The sequence below is a fragment of the Ranitomeya imitator genome, chromosome 1 (assembly GCF_032444005.1).
Source record: "Ranitomeya imitator isolate aRanImi1 chromosome 1, aRanImi1.pri, whole genome shotgun sequence".
Taxonomy (NCBI): Eukaryota; Metazoa; Chordata; class Amphibia; order Anura; family Dendrobatidae; genus Ranitomeya; species Ranitomeya imitator.
Genome location: NC_091282.1, coordinates 755306621 through 755332569, shown reverse-complemented (window position 1 = coordinate 755332569; position 25949 = coordinate 755306621). Strand labels below are relative to the sequence as shown.

Below are 25949 nucleotides of genomic sequence, written 5' to 3'. Positions count from 1 at the left end.
ATTTTTGTTATGCTGTAATGTCTATTGTCTGTATAAGTCCCCTCTATAATTTGTAAAGCGCTGTGGAATATGTTGGCGCTATATAAATAAAATTATTATTATTATTATACTGTATGGAGCATCACTTGGGGCCAGTGCACTGTACGCAGCATCATTTGGGGCCATTATACAGTATGGAGCGTCATGTGTGGCCTTTATACAGTATGGAGCATTACATGGGGCCAGTACACTGTACGCAGCATCATTTGGGGCCATTATACAGTATGGAGCATCATGTGTGGCCTGTTGTGATAAGGTAATTCAGTACCACAATGGACATAGAAGTCAGAGCACATACAGTGATCTGACAATAACCCAAAAACATAGAACGAGCTCTGAGACGTGGGAACTCTGCTGACCGCAATCCCTAATCCTCTCCAACCACACTAGAGGCAGCCGTGGATTGCGCCTAACGCTCCCTATGCAACTCGGCACAGCCTGAGAAACTAGCTAGCCTGAAGATAGAAAATAAGCCTACCTTGCCTCAGAGAAATACCCCAAAGGAAAAGGCAGCCCCCACATATAATGACTGTGAGTTAAGATGAAAAGACAAACGTAGAGATGAAATAGATTTAGCAAAGTGAGGCCCGACTTTCTGAACAGAGCGAGGATAGGAAAGGTAACTTTGCGGTCAACACAAAACCCTACAAACAACCACGCAAAGGGGGCAAAAAGACCCTCCGTACCGAACTAACGGCACGGAGGTACACCCTCTGCGTCCCAGAGCTTCCAGCAAGAAAGAAAAAACAATTAAGCAAGCTGGACAGAAAAAACAGCAAACAAAATAACAAAAGCAGAACTTAGCTATGCAGAGCAGCAGGCCACAGGAACGATCCAGGAGGAAACAGGTCCAATACTAGAACATTGACTGGAGGCCAGGATCAGAGCACCAGGTGGAGTTAAATAGAGCAGCACCTAACGACTTCACCACATCACCTGAGGAAGGAAACTCAGAAGCCGCAGTACCACTTTCCTCCACCAACGGAAGCTCACAGACAGAATCAGCCGAAGTACCACTTGTGACCACAGGAGGGAGCTCTGCCACAGAATTCACAACAGTACCCCCCCCTTGAGGAGGGATCACCGAACCCTCACCAGAGCCCCCAGGACGACCAGGATGAGCCATATGAAAGGCACGAACAAGATCGGGAGCATGGACATCAGAGGCAAAGACCCAGGAATTTTCTTCCTGAGCATAACTCTTCCACTTAACCAGATACTGGAGTTTCCGTCTCGAAACACGAGAATCCAAAATCTTCTCCACAATATACTCCAACTCCCCCTCCACCAAAACCGGGGCAGGAGGATCAACAGATGGAACCATAGGTGCCACGTATCTCCGCAACAATGACCTATGGAATACGTTATGGATGGAAAAAGAATCTGGAAGGGTCAAAAAGAAAAGACACAGGATTAAGAACCTCACAAATCCTATATGGACCAATGAAACGAGGCTTAAATTTAGGAGAGGAAACCTTCATAGGAATATGACGAGATGACAACCAAACCAAATCCCCAACACGAAGTCGGGGACCCACACAGCGTCTGCGATTAGCAAAACGTTGAGCCTTCTCCTGGGACAAGGTCAAATTGTCCACTACATGAGTCCAGATCTGCTGCAACCTGTCAACCACAGTATCCACACCAGGACAGTCTGAAGACTCAACCTGCCCTGAAGAGAAATGAGGATGGAACCCAGAGTTGCAGAAAAACGGCGAAACCAAGGTAGCCGAGCTGGCCCGATTATTAAGGGCGAACTCAGCCAAAGGCAAAAAGGACACCCAGTCATCCTGATCAGCAGAAACAAAGCATCTCAGATATGTTTCCAAGGTCTGATTGGTTCGTTCGGTCTGGCCATTAGTCTGAGGATGGAAAGCCGAGGAAAAAGACAAGTTAATGCCCATCCTACCACAAAAGGCTCGCCAAAACCTCGAAACAAACTGGGAACCTCTGTCAGAAACGATATTCTCCGGAATGCCATGTAAACGAACCACATGCTGGAAGAACAATGGCACCAAATCAGAGGAGGAAGGTAATTTAGACAAGGGTACCAAATGGACCATCTTAGAGAAGCGATCACAAACCACCCAAATTACTGACATTTTTTGAGAGACGGGAAGATCTGAAATAAAATCCATAGAGATATGTGTCCAAGGCCTCTTCGGGACCGGCAAGGGCAAAAGCAACCCACTGGCACGAGAACAGCAGGGCTTAGCCCGAGCACAAATCCCACAGGACTGCACAAAAGAACGCACATCCCGTGACAGAGATGGCCACCAAAAGGATCTAGCCACTAACTCTCTGGTACCAAAGATTCCAGGATGACCAGCCAACACCGAACAATGAACCTCAGAGATAACTCTATTCGTCCACCTATCAGGGACAAACAGTTTCTCCGCTGGGCAACGATCAGGTTTATTAGCCTGAAATTTTTGCAGCACCCGCCGCAAATCAGGGGAGATGGCAGACACAATTACTCCCTCTTTGAGAATACCCGCCGGCTCAGATAAACCCGGAGAGTCGGGCACAAAACTCCTAGACAGGGCATCCGCCTTCACATTTTTAGAGCCCGGAAGGTACAAAACCACAAAGTCAAAACGGGAGAAAAACAGCGACCAGCGAGCCTGTCTAGGATTCAACCGTTTGGCAGACTCGAGATAAGTCAAGTTCTTATGATCAGTCAAGACCACGACGCGATGCTTAGCTCCTTCAAGCCAATGACGCCACTCCTCGAATGCCCACTTCATGGCCAGCAACTCTCGATTGCCAACATCATAATTTCGCTCAGCAGGCGAAAACTTCCTGGAAAAGAAGGCGCATGGTTTCATCACCGAGCAATCAGAACTTCTCTGCGACAAAACAGCCCCCGCTCCAATTTCAGAAGCATCAACCTCGACCTGGAACGGAAGCGAAACATCTGGCTGACATAACACAGGGGCAGAAGAAAAACGACGCTTCAATTCTTGAAAAGCTTCCACAGCAGCAGAAGACCAATTGACCACATCAGCACCCTTCTTGGTCAAATCGGTCAATGGTTTAGCAATACTAGAAAAATTGCAGATGAAGCGACGATAAAAATTAGCAAAGCCCAGGAACTTTTGCAGACTTTTCAGAGATGTCGGCTGAGTCCAATCATGGATGGCTTGGACCTTAACATGGTCCATCTCGATAGTAGAAGGGGAAAAAATGAACCCCAAAAATGAAACCTTCTGAACACCAAAGAGACACTTTGATCCCTTCACAAACAAAGAATTAGCACGCAGGACCTGGAACACCATTCTGACCTACTTCACATGAGACTCCCAATCATCCGAGAAGACCAAAATATCATCCAAGTACACAATCAGGAATTTATCCAGGTACTCTCGGAAGATGTCATGCATAAAGGACTGAAACACTGATGGAGCATTGGCAAGTCCGAATGGCATAACTAGGTATTCAAAATGGCCCTCGGGCGTATTAAATGCAGTTTTCCATTCATCGCCTCGCTTTATATGCACAAGATTATATGCACCACGAAGATCTATCTTGGTGAACCAACTAGCCCCCTTAATCCGAGCAAACAAATCAGATAACAGCGGCAAGGGGTACTGAAATTTGACCGTGATCTTATTTAGAAGGCGGTAATCTATACAAGGTCTCAGCGAACCATCCTTCTTGGCCACAAAAAAGAACCCCGCTCCCAATGGCGACGATGACGGGCGAATATGCCACTTCTCCAAGGACTCCTTCACGTAACTCCGCATAGCGGCGTGCTCAGGTACAGATAAATTAAACAGTCGACCTTTTGGAAATTTACTACCAGGAATCAAATCGATAGCACAATCACAATCCCTATGCGGAGGTAGGGCATCGGACTTGGGCTCATCAAATACATCCCAGTAATCAGACAAGAACTCTGGGACCTCAGAAGGGGTGGATGATGAAATAGACAGGAATGGGACATCACCATGTACCCCCTGACAACCCCAGCTGGACACAGACATGGATTTCCAATCTAATACTGGATTATGGACCTGTAGCCATGGCAACCCCAACACGACCACATCATGCAGATTATGCAACACCAGAAAGCGAATATCCTCCTGATGTGCAGGAGCCATGCACATGGTCAGCTGGGTCCAGTACTGAGGCTTATTCTTGGCCAAAGGCGTAGCATCAATTCCTCTCAGTGGAATAGGACACTGCAAGGGCTCCAAGAAAAACCCACAACGCCTGGCATACTCCAAGTCCATCAAATTCAGGGCAGCGCCTGAATCCACAAATGCCATGACGGAATAGGATGACAAAGAGCAGATCAAGGTAACGGACAAAAGAAATTTCGACTGTACCGTACCAATGGTGGCAGACCTAGCGAACCGGTTAGTGCGCTTAGGACAATCAGAGATAGCATGAGTGGAATCACCACAGTAGAAACACAGCCCATTCTGACGTCTGTATTCTTGCCGTTCAACTCTGGTCAAAGTCCTATCGCACTGCATAGGTTCAGGTTTATGCTCAGATAATACCGCCAAATGGTGCACAGATTTACGCTCACGCAAGCGTCGACCGATCTGAATGGCCAAAGACATAGACTCATTTAGACCAGCAGGCATAGGAAATCCCACCATGACATCCTTAAGGGCTTCAGAGAGACCCTTTCTGAAAATAGCTGCGAGCGCACCTTCATTCCATTGAGTGAGCACGGACCACCTTCTAAATTTCTGACAGTAAATCTCAATCTCATCCCGACCCTGACACAGAGCCAGCAAATTTTTCTCTGCCTGATCCACCGAATTAGGTTCATCGTACAGCAATCCGAGCGCCAGGAAAAACGCATCAATATTACTTAATGCAGGATCTCCTGGCGCAAGGGAAAATGCCCAGTCTTGAGGGTCGCCACGCAAAAAAGAAATAATAATTCTCACTTGTTGAACTGGTTCATTAGAGGAGCGAGGTTTCAAGGCCAGAAACAGTTTGCAATTATTTTTGAAATTCACAAACTTTGCTCTATCACCATAAAACAAATCAGGAATAGGAATTCTTTGTTCTAACATAGGATTCTGAACCACCAAATCCTGAATCTTTTGTACATTTATAACGAGATTATCCATTGAAGAGCACAGACCCTGAATGTCCATGTCCACACCTGTGTCCTGAACCACCCAAATGTCTAGGGGAAAAAAAAGGCAAAACACAGTGCAAAGAAAAAAAAATGGTCTCAGAACTTCTTTTTTCCCTCTATTGGGACTCATTAGTACTTTTGGCCTCCAGTACTGTTGTGATAAGGTAATTCAGTACCACAATGGACATAGAAGTCAGAGCACATACAGTGATCTGACAATAACCCAAAAACATAGAACGAGCTCTGAGACGTGGGAACTCTGCTGACCGCAATCCCTAATCCTCTCCAACCACACTAGAGGCAGCCGTGGATTGCGCCTAACGCTCCCTATGCAACTCGGCACAGCCTGAGAAACTAGCTAGCCTGAAGATAGAAAATAAGCCTACCTTGCCTCAGAGAAATACCCCAAAGGAAAAGGCAGCCCCCACATATAATGACTGTGAGTTAAGATGAAAAGACAAACGTAGAGATGAAATAGATTTAGCAAAGTGAGGCCCGACTTTCTGAACAGAGCGAGGATAGGAAAGGTAACTTTGCGGTCAACACAAAACCCTACAAACAACCACACAAAGGGGGCAAAAAGACCCTCCGTACCGAACTAACGGCACGGAGGTACACCCTCTGCGTCCCAGAGCTTCCAGCAAGAAAGAAAAAACAATTAAGCAAGCTGGACAGAAAAAACAGCATACAAAATAACAAAAGCAGAACTTAGCTATGCAGAGCAGCAGGCCACAGGAACGATCCAGGAGGAAACAGGTCCAATACTAGAACATTGACTGGAGGCCAGGATCAGAGCACCAGGTGGAGTTAAATAGAGCAGCACCTAACGACTTCACCACATCACCTGAGGAAGGAAACTCAGAAGCCACAGTACCACTCTCCTCCACCAACGGAAGCTCACAGACAGAATCAGCCGAAGTACCACTTGTGACCACAGGAGGGAGCTCTGCCACAGAATTCACAACAGTGGCCATTATACAGTATGGAGCATCATGTGTGGCCATTATACAGTATGGAGCACTGTGTGGCCATATTTTTTTGTTTATAATTATTGTTTACAAAACATTGTGATCAGAAGTGCTAAATGGGTGTGGTTGGGGCGTGACTAGTTGTGAAATGGGTGTGGTCAGAGGTGTGGCTAAAATTTGCCGTGGCACGCTGCGCGCTGCTAACTTTGTCCCTCTTTCCCTTCCTCGAAAGTTGGGAGGTATGCTTAACCCACCATGGTCTTCTGAAGCCATATTAGGAAATATGCCATCAAATGTGAGTAGGTAGGTCTATGAATATAAGAAAATACACACAGCACTGCTCTAGTAATAACAATAGATATATTTATATATTATTTCTCAAAAAGAGGCGTTAAGTAATATTGGCGATCACGCGTCTAACTAGTGCCACTAGAGAGGGGCCTTGGAATAGCAAAAATTGCTGCAAGGTTAAACGAACCAGGTGATTACTATTTTCATTATTTATGTCTACAATAGAAAAAAAATTACCCCTTAAGTCAAGAAGTACCAAGTCGACTTCAGGAAGAAGTAATAAGATATATGTACAGTATGTGTGTGTGTATATATATATATATATATATATATATATATATATATATATATGTGTGTATTTATATATATTGGAAATGGTTACATGGGGTAAATGAATAATGATTAAGTCTATGTATTGAAGTTAATGAGAGCAGTGGATTCCCCTTAGCAAAACGTAGGCAAAAGGACACATACTACCACTAGGTAGGGAAATCATTAAAATATTCTGCATGAAGGAAAGCCAAGTAATTTCCAACCTGCAGGGAAAAAGAAGTAAGAAGATATTAACATAACAAGGAAAAAGAAGCTATGATACAAAGTGATTGAAGAAATCACTTGGAAAGAACAAACACGGAATTTGTAGAGATCGAGTAATCACCATCAAGACACAAAAAAAGCTAAATGTTCAATAAATAGAGGACGGCAGAGCAAGATGGGCATGTACCCCAAGTGTCAAGTGACATAGAGGGTCCTAACACTATGTGAATGATATAATGGACACCCATATGTGTCCAGTGTGTACAAATTAAATCATACCAGAAAATTGGATTTACCTGAATTTTCAATTTTTGTAATTCACTTTGAGCAAATTCAGCAAAATGCTAATTTGTAGAGAGATGGAAAATGGAAAGGAAAACCTCAATACTTTTGTCGACACTCACTTGTGCCAGCCCCATCCCCGCAGCCTCTTGTCCTCTGGCAGTGCACGTATGACGTCCTCTTTGGCTCCTCCGGCATTTTCACGCAGTAGAGGGGCATCCGGCACGTAGGCCTCCGATGTCGTAATGTACATCGTGACATCACAACGTGTGTCACCCAAGGCATTAACTAGCCATCATGTGATGTGTGTAGTGATATCACAATGTGTGTCATGACGTCAAAGACCTACTCGATGCCGAAATCCCCGATGCAGAGTGAAGATGCTGGAAGAGTCAAGTAGGACATCACACAGGCAGTGATGGAGGCAGTTGCACTGAAGACCATAAAGGTGGCTGTAGTGTCAGAACAGGTAAGAAGCAAGTCCAATATATATATTTTTTCCTTACAGCTATTGTTCTTTGGGGTCTAGAGAGATCCTAGAACATGATAGGGAATTTTTGATTTACGTGAAAAAACTTTGATGCAAATTGAATTTCCTAGCCAAATTCGAGCGAACTGACAAGTTGCATTTTTGGTAGACTCACTTATCACTGATCCAAGGAGATTAGACATTCTCTCTCTCAGTATCTCTGCCCCACTACTCCGGCTGGAAGAAGAGACCACGAAAGCTTAGCTCCTCTCCTTGGTCTACGCACTGCCCCAGTTTGGGAATGAAAGGGATAAGGAAGAAATTGAATAGTTTTTCTAGAAGAAAAGTTTTTTTTTCCGAATCTGCAATTATTCAGGGGTTTTTTTTTACTATTAATTTCCAGGTTTAGTATTTCTTAGCTGAAGAAATGTCAGTTCACACTTGTCACTTGTACAATTTATGTGACTTAAAAGTTTCATTGTCACTTCTTCACGTTTTTTTCAGCAGACGGCTTGACATGCTGACGCTCGAATGTAGCCTTCCTTCCTGCCTGCATTTGTTTTCATCCCTATCTCGTTTAAAATGTTCTCCTACCTGGAGGCAGTCTTTTCACATTGACTATTTTTCCTTTAGTTAGCACATGCAGTCCCTAAGGTTCCCTCGAAATAACCTATAGGCACTTCATGTGCCACTATGAGGGGTTCCCTGAGGACCCATATTCCGCAGGAGAGCCAACATCGCCTAAAGGATTTGGCCACATCCTGGCTGAATTTCTGAAGATCAGCTGTGTACAGACACGATAATGTCTGAATACCCTTACGTCTTACCCCTGCGCTGTTTCTGATGCCCCTGTAGTCCGTGGCTCAACAAAGTCTTGGAACTCAATATGCTGTTTGCGCAGATACAGGGGATTCTGCATCCTCCACTTTCTTTTATATGAAATATATCATTCCGTAATAGATTTACCTGTTGGTTAAAAGAGAATCTATCACCAGGTGTTTGCCACCTAACGTGAGAGACAAATACCCTGATTACAGCGATGTATCACTTAGTGGGTTGCTCAGTTTACTTTTTATAAAAATCATTGTTTAGGAGATTACCACTAGAGGACTACTAAACCGCGCCTCTACCAGTGATTGGCTCCTTTCTGCCTATGCATAGTGTACACAGTCACAGCCAATCTGTGAGGTGATTTATACAGAGCTCAGCATTCAGAGGCCTGCCAGATTGGTAACAGATAAAACTCTGATTTTATCCGAATGACAGCAAGCAGCCTAGTAAGTGACACATTGTTGGAATCAGGGTCTTTATCTCTACATTACACTGCTCTCAAATGGGGTAGCGAAAACCTAGTGACAGATTCTCTTTAAGCGAATGTTCACAAATTTCTAAAATTCTCTACGATACTTTTTTAAAATATGGAGTCTCAATTTCTGCATCCATAATTATTAGTTAGGGGGTATTAATTATTGTAATAAAAATTGGGCTGACCAGAGAGTTCCATTAAAGGTCTAGCAGAAGAAGACAACTCCATTTGGAGTTGTCTTCTTGGAGCTAAATATTTGGGTTTATTTTTTATCATATGGTTCACAAATAATCTATTCTATCTTGATGATGTACAATTCTGACAGCACATTTCAGAAGGGTGGACCCCAGACTCACCTCTCCTGGTGGTCCCAGTCTGATGCGGATCCTTGGTCTTACAATAACAGATAGTAAAACACAACATAGAATATGTAATACCTTCCACAACATTTTTGTTTCCAAAACAAAACATAGTGTTCACATTGGAGAATGATGTTTCGAGTCCAGTGGGCAGAACTTCACAGTGGGTTTTCTGGTAGAAAGACGTCTACGGTTGGTTATGAAATGCTTGGTGCACACCGGAGAACAAGAGCCGTAATGAACGGGAATTATTTTTGAACACACGTCAGTTGTAGGAGAATGTATTTTCGGATCTTGCTGAGTTTTGCACGGCAGATTTCTTGAGAAAAATAGCTGCAGGTTTCCAACTAAACAGTGGGTTTCTTATTTCAGCTTAAAACTGCACAACGGATAAACATGGTATTTTTTCTTTTTAAGATTTAGGATAAAAATGTGTTATATTTAATTTGTGAAATCAGTAAAATGAGTTTAGTTATTCAACTTTGGTTAACATTTAAATTGGGATGGCGTTATGTTCGAAGGAAAAATAGGGCGAAACTTCACAGGGAACACCCACTGAACACTGAACTTGCAGCTCCACAAGCAATCATGTCAGATCTGGAAAATAAAAGCATGCCAGTTCATTTTCTTACTGCTCATGTTGCAAAGTTCAATAACTTATAGGCTGGCTACTAGTGATGAGCAAATCTGCTGACATTTGAATTCCCTCAAGTACTGCCAAGGAATAAGATTTTGATCAAATGTGTCGTTATTATGTTTTGGACTCCTTTTAGACCCAATATGGGGAATAGAGCTGGAGTGACAGAGGCTTCGGATCTACCATAGATCTTCAGCTTCATTTGTAAATCAATTCAAATGCTGATTTCTCAGTAACGGAGGAACGAACCAGCCATGTAAAGATATTGCTGGACTTATCATTGAAAGAGCTACATGGACCTGTAAATAGTTTGAGGGGTGAAATCCCACTGACAGATTCTCTTTAATGAGGTTTAGTAGCTTCCAGAAGGTATAGCTGAATAAACAATACAGGAATCAGACAACAGCATAGTGTCACCTGAACCTCTCCAGGGTTGCAAGGGTAGGAGGTCCTAGCTCCTGCCTCTTTTCCAAATAAGAAGTCACCAGTTTTAGAAATAACATGTGGTACTGGTAGGTTGGGGCCTGTAAGAGGTTTTGCATCAAAGACCTGGACACAGTTGATCTAATTCATACATGTGTTGAACATTTCATATTTAGGTCCAGTATTTTTTAACCACTTAAGTGATGTGCAGGATTAGAAAAACAGGATCAGATTTTTATTTTGTTTTAGGCAACAGCGCCGCATCAGGTTAGATTTGGTATTGCAGCTAATTGTTATACAAGTGAATATCACCTGTATTACCAGAGAAAGCCATGGGCAAAAGAGGCGCTATTTCTGTTTTCTTATCTGACCTTTTTTTTTTTGGGGGGGGGGGGGCAAAATAGCCTTACAAAAATGAAATGTACACAATTAACATCAGAATTCTCCTCCATTTGGAAAGAATAAGCCCAATTTCAGCCACCACCAAAGACAATGGTGTTGAATAATACCCCAACAACCTTCAGATGACAGACAAAATGACTGCACGGCGATGTTGCACGGGATACGTCATCCTGGCATTCGTTCCATCTCGTTTTCATGCGTCGTGTGGCACAACAACAGTATTGACATCCGCACATTTCCGGAACAGCTGTGCTACAACGGAGCAAATCAATGCAGTGCAACCAGCTCTACAGGAATGTCACAATTATTGCTCGTGTTTAATTAAGGCTGATAGGGTTAACCTCCTGCACACATTTGTTTTGTTCTGCTTTTTTTTTTTCCCTCCTGACCGACTTTGTGCAGTTCGGCGGTTTTTAAAACTGCAGAATACCAATTTTTTTCTGCATTTTTTTCACCCATAGAAGAAAACTGAGAAAGTGCGAAAAGGAGGCGCAAAAATGCTGCTTGCTGTATTTTTTGCTGTGACTAAACTAACTTTATTAAATATGTACTGTAGATAATTCGCACACCCCAAAAATGCACCAAAAAAAGCCCCAGAAATTGCACCAAAAACGCAACCAAAAATGTCACACAAATGCAGCAAAATCTGAGTGTTGAGTGCAGCGTTTTTACTTCCAAGTGTGAACATGGCTTAAGAAGGAATGGAAACATCTGATGTATATGCTCCACCGGCTTATGCCCTTAGTGACGATTTCTGCAGCTCTTGGTGCCCATAGTGTAAGCCGGGATTACAGAGCTCCACTAACTGTGGCCTTTATTGAAGGATTAGGTTCCTTAGTGGGATAAAAGGTGCTAGTGGGTCACAATAACAAATTGCCCAAACAATATATATTCAAATTTTTTTTTTATTTTGACCTTGTGGCTCCTTGGGTTTGACTTAATGTATGTATTTTTTTAACCCAATCACGTGTTGTGTACTGTATGAATCTCTGTATAAGACAGTATAGATAAGGTTCCTTTGATGGCTTTAAGTTATGACTTTAGTGACCAGATATTGTTATTATTATTATTTATTGTTATAGCGCCATTTATTCCATGGCTCTTTACATGTGAGGAGGGGTGTACATAATAAAAACAAGTACAATAATCTTGAACAATACAAGTCACAACTGGTACAGGAGGAGAGAGGACCCTGCCCGCGAGGGCTCACAGTCTACAAGGGATGGGTGAGAATACAGTAGGCGAGGGTAGAGCTGGTCATATGGATATGGCAAAGGATGGCCACTTTTTGCCCTTCGCATTGTCCTTTCATTGAACTTACCCTACCATGTATCCATTGATCCCAAAAGAGCAATAGAAAACCATAAATTCTTTTAAAAACAGCACCACCCTTTTTCTACAGGTTGCGTGCGGTATCGCATCTCATCCCCATTTGCTTCAATGGAAATGGAGCTGCGATATCACACAAACCTGTAGTCAGGTTTTAAAAAGAAAAGAAAAATAAAGTAGCCATGTTTTTCGAATCCTGAGAAACTTTTCAATGACAATTTGCACTTTGCTACATCTCCAAACTTCAACCCACCACAGTTAAATGGTCAATGGCTTCCTAGGGAATATTTTAGAGGGACCTTTATTTAGAGGATGTTATATATATATGTTAAAAAAAAAAAAAAAAGATGACTCTTATCTCCTTGTTCCTTCTTATTGTTTTATGGGAGGATATTCCTGAGGCTACAGATTCATCAACTCCCCGGAGACTATCAGAATGTCTCCATTAATAACCTCCCAAACTCCATTTTCTCCTTCTTCTTATAAAGTGTGCATGGTTTTATGAATAAGTCCCAGGTTTAATGGGATTTCCATTACTCCCCCGGTAGAGGTCTTGAGATGAATTTCCTCCGAACGCTCATCGTACAAGCTCCTTGCTAGAAACGGTAAACAAATTGCCACTATGGTTTTTTTATTTTTATAAACTAATCTGGGCCACCGGCAGAAAGCCGCTATATAAAGTAGAACCACTAACATAATGATATTGAGATGAGAAAAGAATGAAGAAAAAAAAAAAAAGAGGTCAAATCCCAGCGCCAACATCCTTCATTGGAAATTGTTTTGGTGCCGTTCAGAAATAAATTTATATTGTTGTTGTTTTTTTTAAATTTTCCGTTTTGTCTTTTGCATTGGTTTTATTTACAGATGGAAGTATGGTAAGTAATGGCTTCTTTTATGCTACGTTGACTGCGCTCTATAAAAAAAAAAAGTTAAGATCCCCGCCAAAAGTTCCTGACGTGCCATCAATAATACTAATAAAAATGCGTTAATATTTTTTCCTCCGCTTTTTGCAGAAATGTATAACTCCAAAAAAAAAAAAAGAACCGACAGCTTGAGATAATTTAAGGAACATTAAAAAAGAGGTGGGGGGATGGAAAATAACAGATTTAATGGCGGACAGAATATATATCCTTTATTTGTGGCTTGTTTACGCTACTAATCAGGTGTCTTTATGGGCTGGAGGTAATATACGGGCACTTTCTGTCACCGGGATGGGTAGAGCATCAATCCCTTTTATGCTTCCATTTGTCCCCTTACCGAACAGCTCCGTGATGGTCTATGTGCTGTTCTGTGCCGGCGGACGGAGCGAATTCCGCTTGAGGCGGAAATATAGAAAAAGAATTATAGTCATGAATGTAGATGTCTTGGTTATCGAAAACTCTAGAGGTCTTTATAACATGTTCTCCAAAATGGAGGCTTCCTTCTCCCCTGGAACAAAGACTAAGAGAAGAAACCTCTGTAATAATAATAATCTTTATACAGCGCTAACATATTCCGTTTTTGCACACATTATCGTAGTTTAAATGCCGCTTTTCTCCTGATTCCGGCAATGTTTTCCTTTTGTTTCTACACCTCTACATTCCTGAGAAATGGCCTGCATATAAATCTATTTTTTTAAGCCAGCTGGGTGTGGTCAACAGAGAGATGCCCACATGGAAAGTAGATGTCCACACCTAGTTGGCTAACAAGACTAGATTTATATACAGGAAGAGGAGGTATCTCAGGAACGGAGAGGTGTAGGAACAAAAGCAAAATGTCGCCGAATTCAGGAGAATGGCGGCATTTACGGCAATTGTAAAAATAACATATTTGTGGCAAGAGACAGGTTCTTTATAAAGGCTTTGTTCATCCCATATTTTGTTTCCAAAATAAAGTATGGCATGGTCTAAAAATTAAATATTTATACACACACACTCAGTGGTTGCCCACTGCTCCGTTGTAGTTCAAGTAGGGTCTCCCAGCAGTCTCTTTTTGTTTTCCAGTATATGAGGGTATGTGGCCGCTGCAGCCAATCAGTGGTCACTATTGTTTCAAGGCGATTTAAGTCAGTGACAGACCTCATCTTTGTTGGCTAAGACCCAGCAGCCCTTCTATGCCGTGTGGGTTCACTATGATCACCATGTCCAGTCTGTTAGCAATTTTCCATTAGCTTTTTGATATTCCCATGCTAATGCGTATTAAGCAAAAACATTCCATTTTTTTCTTCTTTTTTTTCGAGCATCTTTTTGTTTGTAACAGAAGCTTTATCATATCTGACCGATTTCCTGACATGGCCATCATAACGCGTGACAATCAATCAGATTACCGCCCTGACACTCCAGCTATGGGATTACCCTGCTGGACTGGGGATTCACGCCGTCCTCCATCTATCTGACAGTGATTGGAAACAGTACAATTTTCCAGGTGGTTGGGCATCTACTGGTCATGGATAATTTAATCAATACTCAAAAGAAACAGAAAATACGTAGCAAGTGCAATGTTACCGAAGAGGGATTTTTTTTGTAATAATTGGTGGTAAATTGAAAAACACAAGTGCTGGAAAACTATGGACTACTGTACATCTACTGTAGACTTTGTCATTAAAGTGACACATGAGGTAAAACTCTGAATTTAAGGGGGTTGTTTGGTGAAAACAAGTTATCCATAGGAAAAGTGATAACTTGTTGATCGGTGGGGGTCAGACTGCTGGGACCTGCCGCAATGGGCAAATCAGGGAGCTTTAATCCGGTTAGAATAGATCAGTGTGTATGCTCAAACACTGCTCCATTCATTGCCTATGGCGCTGCTGAGCGCTGCACCTTCCACTCCATTTTGTAATGTGGATAAAAGTGACTCATTCTACTAATGTACAGGTCCCGGAAGACAGATCCCACAATCACCTTTTCAATGGATAGGTGATAGCATATTTTCACTGGACAACCCCGTTAAGGCTTTGTTCCTGGGATTATCCCATAAAAATTGGAAATGTATGTAAAAATGAAGCTTTATTACAATACCGTATCAGAATGAGATACATTGCCAGTAGTGATGAGTGAACGTGGTTGAATAAGGAGTTATCTGAATATGCTTGTGTGCTAACCAAGTGACTGCAGTGTGCTCGAAAAATATGTTTGAGTCCCCGTGGCTGCATGTCTCCTGGCTGTTAGACAGCTGCAACACATGGGGCAATTGCCAATCAAATAGGCAATCCCTCCCTCGTTCCTTCCATCCCTGCCTCCCTTGTTCTCTGCCTCTCTCTCTATCTCCCTGCCACTATCTCCCTCCCCTCTCTCGTTCCCTTGCCGCATCATTCCCTCTTTCCTTTCCTCCCTGCCTCTCTCTCCCTCGCTCCCTCCCTTACTCCCTACCCCTCTCTCCCTTGTTCCCTCCCTTCATACCTCTCTTTCTCCCTTACTCCCTGCCCCTCTCTCCCTTGTTCCCTCCCTCCGTGCCTGTCTCTCTCCCTCCCTGGCTCTCTTTCTCCCTTGCTCCATCCCTAACTGCCCCTCTGACTCCATTTGTTCCCTCGCTCCCTGCCTCTCTCTCCCTTCCTTGCTCCCTCCTCCCTGCCTCTCTCTCTCCCTTGCTCTCTCTCTGCCTCTCTCCTTCCCTCCCTGCCTCCCTCTGTGCCTCTCCCTCCCTTGCTCCCTCCCTCCGTTTCCATTGCTCCCTCCCACTCTCCCTGCCTCTCTCCCTATTCCACCTCTCTTCCTCCCTCCGTGCCTCTCTGTTGCTTCCCCCTCTCTCTGTGCCTCTCTCTCTCCCTTGCTCCCTCCCTACCTCCTTCCTGCCCCTCTCCCTCTCTTGCTCCCTCCCTTTCCGCCTCTCGCTCTTCCTTGCTTCCTTCCTCCCTGCCACTCTCCCTCCCTCTCTTCCACCCTTCCTTCCATCCTTCCTTCTCTATAACAATGAAACTCATAGGTCTCTATTGGTGCTGCATACACAAAACGGTTGCTTTCGTTCTAATCAACAGTTATGTTGAGGAGTCGCATCATTCTTATTTTAGATGCACTGGAACAATATAAATATTACAAACGTGTATACGCCCTTCGTTTTTTTTCGGTATTTCTCCTGCAGGCTCATCTTACTGGATGGCTTCTCTATCCAGGTGATGAGAGATCCCAAGAATACACAGTAAGCTACTATCTCATGATTTATGGTGTATGCTGCACGTTCCTTGCATAACGGCGTAAAATGATATTCTGTAAGATGAAAGTCGGCTTTGTCAAGGTCATTTCCAGATTTTTGTAATTTCAGTCAACGCGGTAAAGCAAGGTGTGATCTATCCATTTGCATATCCCTTTCTTCTCGCCCCCTGTTTACAATTGCTTGCTTTTATCGGTGTATAAACACATCTGTTGTCTGTGCATCAGCTGCAATGTTTGCTCGCGAGCTCTCCAGAGCCGCTCTACTCCAATAAATAAATATGGTTAAATCTGGAACGCCGCTCTCCATCGAATTTCTGCTAATTTATCGCAGTCCTGTAACCACCACAAATCCTTCGATTTATTTCCCTCTTGACATCAACTATTTATTTTATTTGAATTAACTTTTTATATGTTTAAATACAACCAGCCTAATCTAACGCAGGACGTGTCGGCTGGGTCTACCTGGTGGCAGAGCACTAAAAGACCTCTGCACGGTAGACATGTATCATGGGAACCCTAGGATTTCTGCCGGATCAATCAACTATCTGACAGATTATGTCAGGGAAAAGCAGCGTCGGAAACGTTGAATATTAATGACGACCAATCGTTTTATCTCCATGGGAAAGAAACTGCTGCCGGAAGTTTCTTTTTCCTCCATTCACCCCATATAAAAATACACATGCACACTCAGCCAAAGAGCATGCACGTGTATAGATGAAGTCAAGTATTAAGACAGCCTCTTCTGAACGGTGTATGGGTACAGCAAAGGAAACCTGTTAGAAATGTTCACCTCCACCCAAACCATTCATATTATTGTGTAGCCCTTTAAAAGATAAGCCAGTCGATCCCTTTATCTTTTAAAGGGCTACACAGTCATTTTAATGGTTTGGGACCGTTAATGTTTCTGACACATTCCCTTTAAAGAAAGTCCATAAATTTATCAAATTTTACATTCCGCTGTTCTTTTAATTGTGGCGTTACGTTTCTTTTGTTCCCACACTTCTCCATTCCCGAGATGTGGTCCCCTCTTCTTTGTATGTAAATATTTTTTTTTCAGCCAAGTGGGTGTGGTCCTCATATCTTCTCTATAAGGCCGGCTTCACACTCAGCGTATGAAAATACGGTCCGTATATTACGGCCGTAATACGCTGAAATGTCCCGAAAATAGTGGTCCGTAGCTCCTCCGTAGGCAGGGTGTGTCAGCGTTTTTTGCGCATGGCATCCTCCGTATGTAATCCGTATGGCATCCGTACTGCGTGGTTTTCTCGCAGGCTTGCAAAACCAACATACCGCTATAGAAATGATCCATGTGTCCCAAAAAGAAAAAAAAATATATATATACTGTCTATATATATATATATATATGTCATTAGACACATATATGTATATATATTAATATTTATTCCAGCGCTATACAGCTTGAAAGCCGGTAATTCAATTACCGGCTTTTTCTTTCTCCTTCTTAAAACCCGACATGATTTGAGACATGGTTTACATACAGTAAACCATGTCTTCTCTCCATTTTTTTTGCAGATTCCACACTACTAATGTCAGTAGTGTGTATCTGCAAAATTTGGCCGTTCTAGCTCTTAAAATAAAGGGTTAAATGGCGGAAAAAATTGGCGTGGGCTCCCGCGCAATTTTCTCCGCCAGAGTAGTAAAGCCAGTGACTGAGGGCAGATATTAATAGCCTGGAGAGGGTCCATGGTTATTGCCCCCCCCCCCCCCTGGCTAAAAATATCTGCCCCCAGCCACCCCAGAAAAGGCACATCTGGAAGATGCGCCTATTCTGGCACTTAGCCACTCTCTTCCCATTCCCGTGTAGCGGTGGGATATGGGGTAATGAAGGGTTTATGCCACCTTGCAATTGTAAGGTGACATTAAGCCTAATTAATAATGGAGAGGCGTCAATTATGACACCTATCCATTATTAATCCAATTGAATGAAAGGGTTAAATAAAACACAAACACATTATTTAAAATTATTTTAATGAAATAAAAACAATGGTTGTTGGAGTATTTTATTCTACGCCCAATCCAATCACTGAAGACCCTCGTTCTGTGAAAGAAAAAACATAATAAACCAACAATATACTTACCCTCCGCAGATCTGTAACGTCCAACGATGTAAATCCTTCTGAAGGGGTTAAAACATTTTGCAGCAAGGAGCTTTGCTAATGCAGGCTGCTCCTCGCTGCAAAACCCCGGGGAATGAGTCTAAATATAGATCAATGAGCTATATTTAGCTTCATTTGCGGTGAGGCGCCCTGTGCTGGCTGTTCATAGATCGTGGGAACTTGCCTAGAAAGCCTGGGAGCTTTCTAGGAAATTTCCCACGATCTATGAACATCCAGCAGAGGGCGCCTCACCGCAAATGAAGCTAAATATAGCTCATTGATCTATATTTAGACTCATTCCCCGGGGTTTTGCAGCGAGGAGCAGCCTGCATTAGCAAAGCTCCTTGCTGCAAAATGTTTTAACCCCTTCAGAAGGATTTACATCGTTGGACGTTACAGATCTGCGGAGGGTAAGTATATTGTTGGTTTATTATGTTTTTTCTTTCACAGAACGAGGGTCTTCAGTGATTGGATTGGGCGTAGAATAAAATACTCCAACAACCATTGTTTTTATTTCATTAAAATAATTTTAAATAATGTGTTTGTGTTTTATTTAACCCTTTCATTCAATTGGATTAATAATGGATAGGTGTCATAATTGACGCCTCTCCATTATTAATTAGGCTTAATGTCACCTTACAATAGCAAGGTGGCACTAACCCTTCATTACCCCATATCCCACCGCTACACGGGAATGGGAAGAGAGTGGCCAAGTGCCAGAATAGGCGCATCTTCCAGATGTGCCTTTTCTGGGGTGGCTGGGGGCAGATATTTTTAGCCAGGGGGGGGGGCAATAACCATGGACCCTCTCCAGGCTATTAATATCTGCCCTCAGTCACTGGCTTTACTACTCTGGCGGAGAAAATTGCGCGGGAGCCCACGCCAATTTTTTCCGCCATTTAACCCTTTATTTTAAGAGCTAGAACGGCCAAATTTTGCAGATACACACTACTGACATTAGTAGTGTGGAATCTGCAAAAAAAATGGAGAGAAGACATGGTTTACTGTATGTAAACCATGTCTCAAATCATGTCGGGTTTTAGGAAGGAGAAAGAAAAAGCCGGTAATTGAATTACCGGCATTCAAGCTGTATAGCACTGGAATAAATAGTAATATATATACATATATGTGTCTCACTGACATATATATATATATATATACCTATTCTATGTGTACACATTTATTCTACCTATTGGACTGTAAGCTGTCAGTGTGATTTTACTGTACACCGCACTGAATTACCGGCTTTTCTCTCTAACAGCGCTGCGTATTTCTCGCAAGTCACACTGCTTGTCCGTGTGAAATCCGTATTTTTCACGCTTCCATAGACTTTCATTGGCGTATTTCTTGCGCAGTACGGTGACAAACGCAGCATGCTGCGATTTTGTACGGCCGTAGAAAGCCGTATAATACTGATCAGTAAAATACGGCAGATAGGAGCAGGGGCATAGAGAATAATTGTGCCGTATTTTTTGCGAGTTTTACGGACGTAGTTTCTGCGCTCTTACGTCCGTAAAACTCGCAAGTGTGAAGCCGGCCTAAGAGTCAAGCTACTCTGCAGTCATATAGATGATGAATGAAGCAGAATGGTGCGCACCTCTGCTTCATTCAGAACGGGGCTGCAAAGCCCAAATATCAGGAAGGCTGGAGATCCCATCTTGAAGATAGGGAATGACTTGATTTTTAGGGAGTGACCTTTTAAGGACCCAATGCTGCAAATGTTCTTGGGGCAGTGTTCTGCACAGATGGTTTATCCGATCTTACCAGAACATCAAGATGTAGTGAATCTCAAATGCAATTAAGACAGCAATAAAGCGGAAACCCAACTAAACGATTTATTCCAGAACCTGCTCATAACCCGGACTGGTGGAAAAGATTGAATCGCTGAAATTCCACAGATTCCTTATGAGATGTTCACCATCAAGTCTTCCCCTCGCTAATCAATCATTGTGTGGATGAAATGCGCCTAATAAAATCTGTCTTTCCACAGTTCATCTGCTTCTCAACTTTAAAGCTATTCTTTGGCATTGGGTTTAATAATTGATCTAAGAGCAATATCTGTTTATGAACAAGAAGAAGCCTTAACGAGAGAACAATGCCTTTCAGAAATGTGTGCCATTTATTTTACAATTTTTCAATGACCTTTTGAAACATACAAATGAGTTGTTTTACAGGAACAGCGCCACCCTTGTTAATAGGTTGTGTTTGGTATGACAGCTCAGGTTTATCTGCATCATCCCCTTTGCGCCGTAAGAGGCTCACTGTCTCTCCCAGTGGTTGGAGGTAGGCACAGGCATGAAGTTGTTTGGTGCAAAAGAGGTGTGTGTATTACAGTCAATAAATCTTCACCTAAAGAAAAAAAACACAGTCTTTCTCTGGCAAAATGGTATTACATAAAATAAACAAATTGTCTCTCCAGAGAGGAAGAGGACAAGCGCCACCTATTGGACGTATCAATCCTAAAAGTCAATATTGACCCTCTAATGAGCCTTGTCATATAACTTAGGATAAAAGTCAAAACCAAAATCTCAGTTTGCTGACACTGTGTATTGGGGTACTGACCCTGATCAGTGCAAAGTGTGAGATCTGGTTTGGCTGGGTGAGAGGAGTCTGACTGAGACCCAAGGGGTAACATTCCTCTTTGCTGAGAGTGACATGTCAAGCCTGACATGCCAAGGTATGGAGACTTTAAAGCTTTGCAATGCTCCTCTGGGAAATATGCAAATTGTCTCTTCAGAGTGGAAGAGGACTAGAACTCTAGTTAAAACTATTGGAAGCAGCGACCCTAAAAGTCAATATCGAACCTCTAAGGAGCTTTTCCACATTACTTGGGATAAAAGCCAAAATATCAATTTGCAGACACTGTGTTACAGGGTACTGCCCCTCCTCAGTGCAAATTGATCTTGTGGTTTTGGCTTTTATCTTAAGACATGTGACAAGTCTCCTTGGAAAGTTGATATTGACTTTTAGGATTGCTACTTCCAATAGGTGACACAAAAGTTCTAGTCCTCTTCCTCTCTGAAGAGACAATTTCCCTTTTTTAAAAGTCTTCTCACCTTGGCATTTCAGGCTTGACATGTCAGTCTCCACAAGCAGAAACGTTACCCATTGGATAAAATAAACAGTCTCACATATGTAAAGGCTCACCCATTTATAAAGGTCTCCACACACATCTGCGCAGGATCACAGGTCTTTCCACCTTCCCTCACGGACTCTGAATGAGGCAACTGACCTGCTGGAACTAGAGGTATATGAACAGAAAGTTCCACCCAGCTCTTCTGGTTTTTCCTCAAACCCAGGCCCAAAATCCAGGCCAATTAAAACAATTCTCTCAGCATTATCTGTGCTGGAGCCTGTTTCTCCAGGTCCTTCATTACCAAGGCTAGCTACCTCCGTAACACATACCTCTCATCCAAGACTTGTCTGGCTGCAACCTTACAGCACACTCAGCTTGTCATGGGTCAGTTGGAGATTGCCGAGCACTGTTGGCTGATCTTTGGCACTCCCGTAGGAATGAATGAAGCAGCACTGCACATGATGAACCACCACTCCATGCACACAGGGCTCTTAAGAGCCCCGGTTCTCAGGATAGGTGGGTGTCTCAGTAGTCGGATCCCCAGCTATCGGAAAGTTATCCCCTATCTCATGGATAGAGGATAACTTCTAAACTTGAGAAGACTCCTTATAGAGGACTATCCCAGGAACTAGTTCCATTTAAGACTTTCTTATTAAATGGATGAAATAGCTGACACTTTTCAAAGGTAAAACCTTTCTTCTAAAACATCGTGTTTGTTATTTTGGCTCATTGCTTCACAAAATGTATTCTTGTATCTGCTCATAGCTTAAACATTCTGGGTCAATTCAGGATACACAGCGCATATTCAAGGCTCACTTAGCTCGCAGGTCTGACACATGATGCTTAATAAAGCCGGCCAAGAAAATGTAACAGTAGCACAGAGAATCAACTCTTGGCTACTTAATAAAAGTAAGGGAAAATGTTACAGTGCAAGGTGGGAAATACAGGACAGGCGGGGGGAGGGGAGGGGGGCTCATCCACAGTCTGATGGAACAAAGTATGTTTGGACATTTATTAGAATTGAGCTTTTATTTTTTATTCTTCTGTTAATATTTATTTTCTATGTGGCTTTTCACATTTGTGAAAAAAAATGATCTGCAGTAAATTAATGTGAAAAATGTAATTAAAATATACAATGAAATGGAATTATAAGAATTCTGCTCCCTGCAGGAAAAAAATCTAATAAAATCTTGTTGACCTTTTTCCTGTTGCGTCACTTCCCTTTGGAGCTCCCGTTGTGTTCACAGCCGCCGGTACAACATCTGGTTACCCTATTACATGCCTACCCCCTTTATTTGACTTTCTGCCTTTTTTTATACTTATCGATCTACCTTTATCTATCTAGCTCATGTACCAAACTGTGCAAATGTTTTAGGCAGGTGTGTAAAAAATGCTGCAAAGTAAGAATGGTTTCAAACATAGTAGTCTTAATATTTTATCAATTAACAAAAAGAGTAAATCAAAATTAAATCAATATATGGTGTGACCACCCTTTGCCTTCATCAAATCTTGTAAGTACACATATACTTGCCACAATTTCTGAAGGAACTTGGCAGGAGGTTCTTCCAAACATCTTGAGGAACTAACACTATTCTTCTGTAAATGTTGCTTGTGCAAATCCTTCGGTTTCTTCAACAAATTCTAGATGTTAGGTTCTTGGCTTTCTGGAGGCCTTAACATTACTTCAGTTGTCATTAATGTCATGAAGAACCATCTTCAGAGTAAAGAAGAACAAGAAGCCCTTGAAATGATGATATGGCTCCCACAGAGACCTGATCTTAAAATAATCGAGTCTGGGATTACATGAAGAGACAGAAGGATCTGCAAAAGCGACATCTAAAGATTTCTGGTCAGATCTCCAAGATGTTTGGAAAAACCTCCTGCCGAGTTCCTTCAAAACTGTGCAAGTGACAGGTGATCGAGAAGGGAGTGATGAAGGCAAAGTGGGTCATCACCAAATATTCATGAGATTTGATTTCGCTTTTGTTTATTTCACTTTATATTTTGTTAATTGCTAAAAATAAACCAACAACATCTCTATTTTTGAAAACATTCTTACTTTCTATCATTTTTTCTACACTTGCATAATACTTTTGCATAGTACTATATATATTTATCTTGGGCTATGTGAAGCACAGTGGAAAGGAAAAAAGCGAAACTTCTGCATTAGAATGATAATGTAGACATGAAAAGTTATCTTATATTATTTCTGGATAGTAAATATCAGTCATAGTGATTGTAAATTGTTTCTCCTTCATTGACAGCACCACCGACTGTTCGGATTATTCACTCGGGGTTGGCGTGTAATATAGAGGAAGAGAGATATTCAGAACGGGTGTACACAATACGGGAAGGAGAAACATTAGAGTTGACATGTCTAGTGACTGGACACCCGAGGCCACAGGTGAGTAAGAAAAATACTAAAATCTTCTAAAACATCACAAGATTCGAGCTGAGATCTTTTATTACAATATTTGCTGGTGTACATATCCAACGTGGCCACAGGTTATCTTAAGTGCCATCCATGGCTTATGGACCTCTTTTGGGAGCTTTCCAATTCATTAACTTAATATAAGATGAGTGGAATCTCCATCACTGGGATCTCAACTGATGTCTTGAGTTCTACCATGTCTCTTCGCCCTGACTCCATAAGTAAGGTGTCTGTACAGAGCATAAGCAGAGAGGTCAGAAGTCTCACCATTCCTCATCATGATTTCCTCAACACATATAACATTGTGGGTTATAGACAATTTAGTGACAAAATGTATAATTAGTGGAGAAAAGTTGAACTTGATGGACCTAAGTCTTTTTTCAAATTATGTAACTAAGTAAAGTAAGCAACCTGCATAGGGTGGCACTAAGGAGGTCACAAGTCTCATCATTCCTCATCACGATCACTCCAACAGTGAGGAGTCTCCATAGAGTGGAATTATGGTGTCCTGAGTCATACTACCCCTCTTCACCATCACTACAAAAATAAAGAGTCTGCATAGGATGGAACTCTGAAGGTCTCAGGTCTCACCATTCCTCATCACTATGACTCTTACAGTGAGCACTCTCCATAGAGTAGTAGCATGGTGGTCCTGAGTCATACCATCCCTCTTCATGATTACTTCAAAAGTAAGGAGTCTGCAGGGGGCAGAACTATGAAGGTCTCACTATTCTTCATTACCATCACTCCAACAGTGACAAGTCTCCATAGGGGAGAATTATGGAGGTGCTGAGTCATATCATTCCTCTTATAATAATAATAATCTTTATTTTTATATAGCGCTAACATATTACGCAGCGCTTTACAGTTTTTCATACATTATCATCACTGTCCCCGATGGGGCTCACAATCTAGAATCCCTATCAGTATGTCTTCACCATCACTCCAAAAGTGAGGAGTATGCATAGAATAGCACTGGTGGAGTGATGGTGAGTAGGAATGATATGACCTGTATACTTCTGTTTTATGTACATTCGTTACTGTGGAGGTGCTGTCGAATAATTATGGAAGTTCTGATGCTCACCATTCCACCTCACCATCACTCCTACAGTGGGGAATTTGCATACGTATCATGGTATGAATGTCCAGTGATTCACCATTCCTTCTCTCCATCACTCCAACAGTGAGGAGTCTGCATAGCGCAAAAGTATGGTCTCACCATTATCCCTCACCATCAAGCCAAAAGTTTGGAGTTTTCATAAGGCTAAAATATAGAGGGCCCAAGTCTCCTCATTCCAACTGTAAGGAGTCTGCAGAGAGCAGCAGTATCTAGGTCCAGAGTTTCACCATTCCTACACATCATCACATCTACATTGAGGAGTCTGCATAACGCAGAAGTATGGGTATGACCTCACCTTTCTTTCTCACCATGAATCCAAAAGTTGGATGTCTGCATAAAGCTAAAGAAGTGGTCTTAACTCTCATCATTCCTGCTCACCATCACTCCAATTGTAAGGAGTCTGCTTAGAGTAGTAATATACAGGTTCGGAGTCTCACCATTCTGTTTAATCATTAAACCAATTGTAAGGAGGGCAGAGGTATGGATATCACAAGTCTATCCATTCCTACTAACCACCTCTCCAAAAAAGGAGACTGCATAGAACGGCACTGTTGAAGTGATGATGAACAGGAATTGTATGACTCCAGACCTTCATACTTTTGCTCTATATATACTCCTCAAAAATGGAGTGACATTGAGTAATTATGGAAGACCTACCCTACTCTACTACTACCACATGTGAGTTTTGCAAACAATATGAGATTGCCCGTATGTCTCCATTACTCTTTTAGATACTTTTGGAGTCACAGCACATAGCGTTGACCACCACAATTATGATAACTGTTCGTGGTTGTTCTGGACTCAGGATCTCAATACTTATGACCCTAATATTATTCTCTATATAAGTGATTAATGTACTTTGTGGGAAAATCCCTTGTCATTGCTGCTGATTAGGGAACTTTATTTAACGGTGGCCACCACATTAGGTGAAT

General features: G+C 42.2%; 1 protein-coding gene across 2 annotated transcripts in view; it reads left to right on the top strand.

Moving 5' to 3' along the window:
* The window catches only part of MDGA2 (MAM domain containing glycosylphosphatidylinositol anchor 2), a 1083460-nt gene that overhangs the window by 367576 nt on the left and 689935 nt on the right, over positions 1-25949 (top strand). For both annotated transcript variants that reach the window (XM_069735022.1, XM_069735014.1), the window contains exon 2: positions 23731-23870. In XM_069735022.1, coding sequence (XP_069591123.1) covers positions 23731-23870 — 140 coding nt within the window. The remainder of the gene's footprint in view (positions 1-23730; positions 23871-25949) is intronic.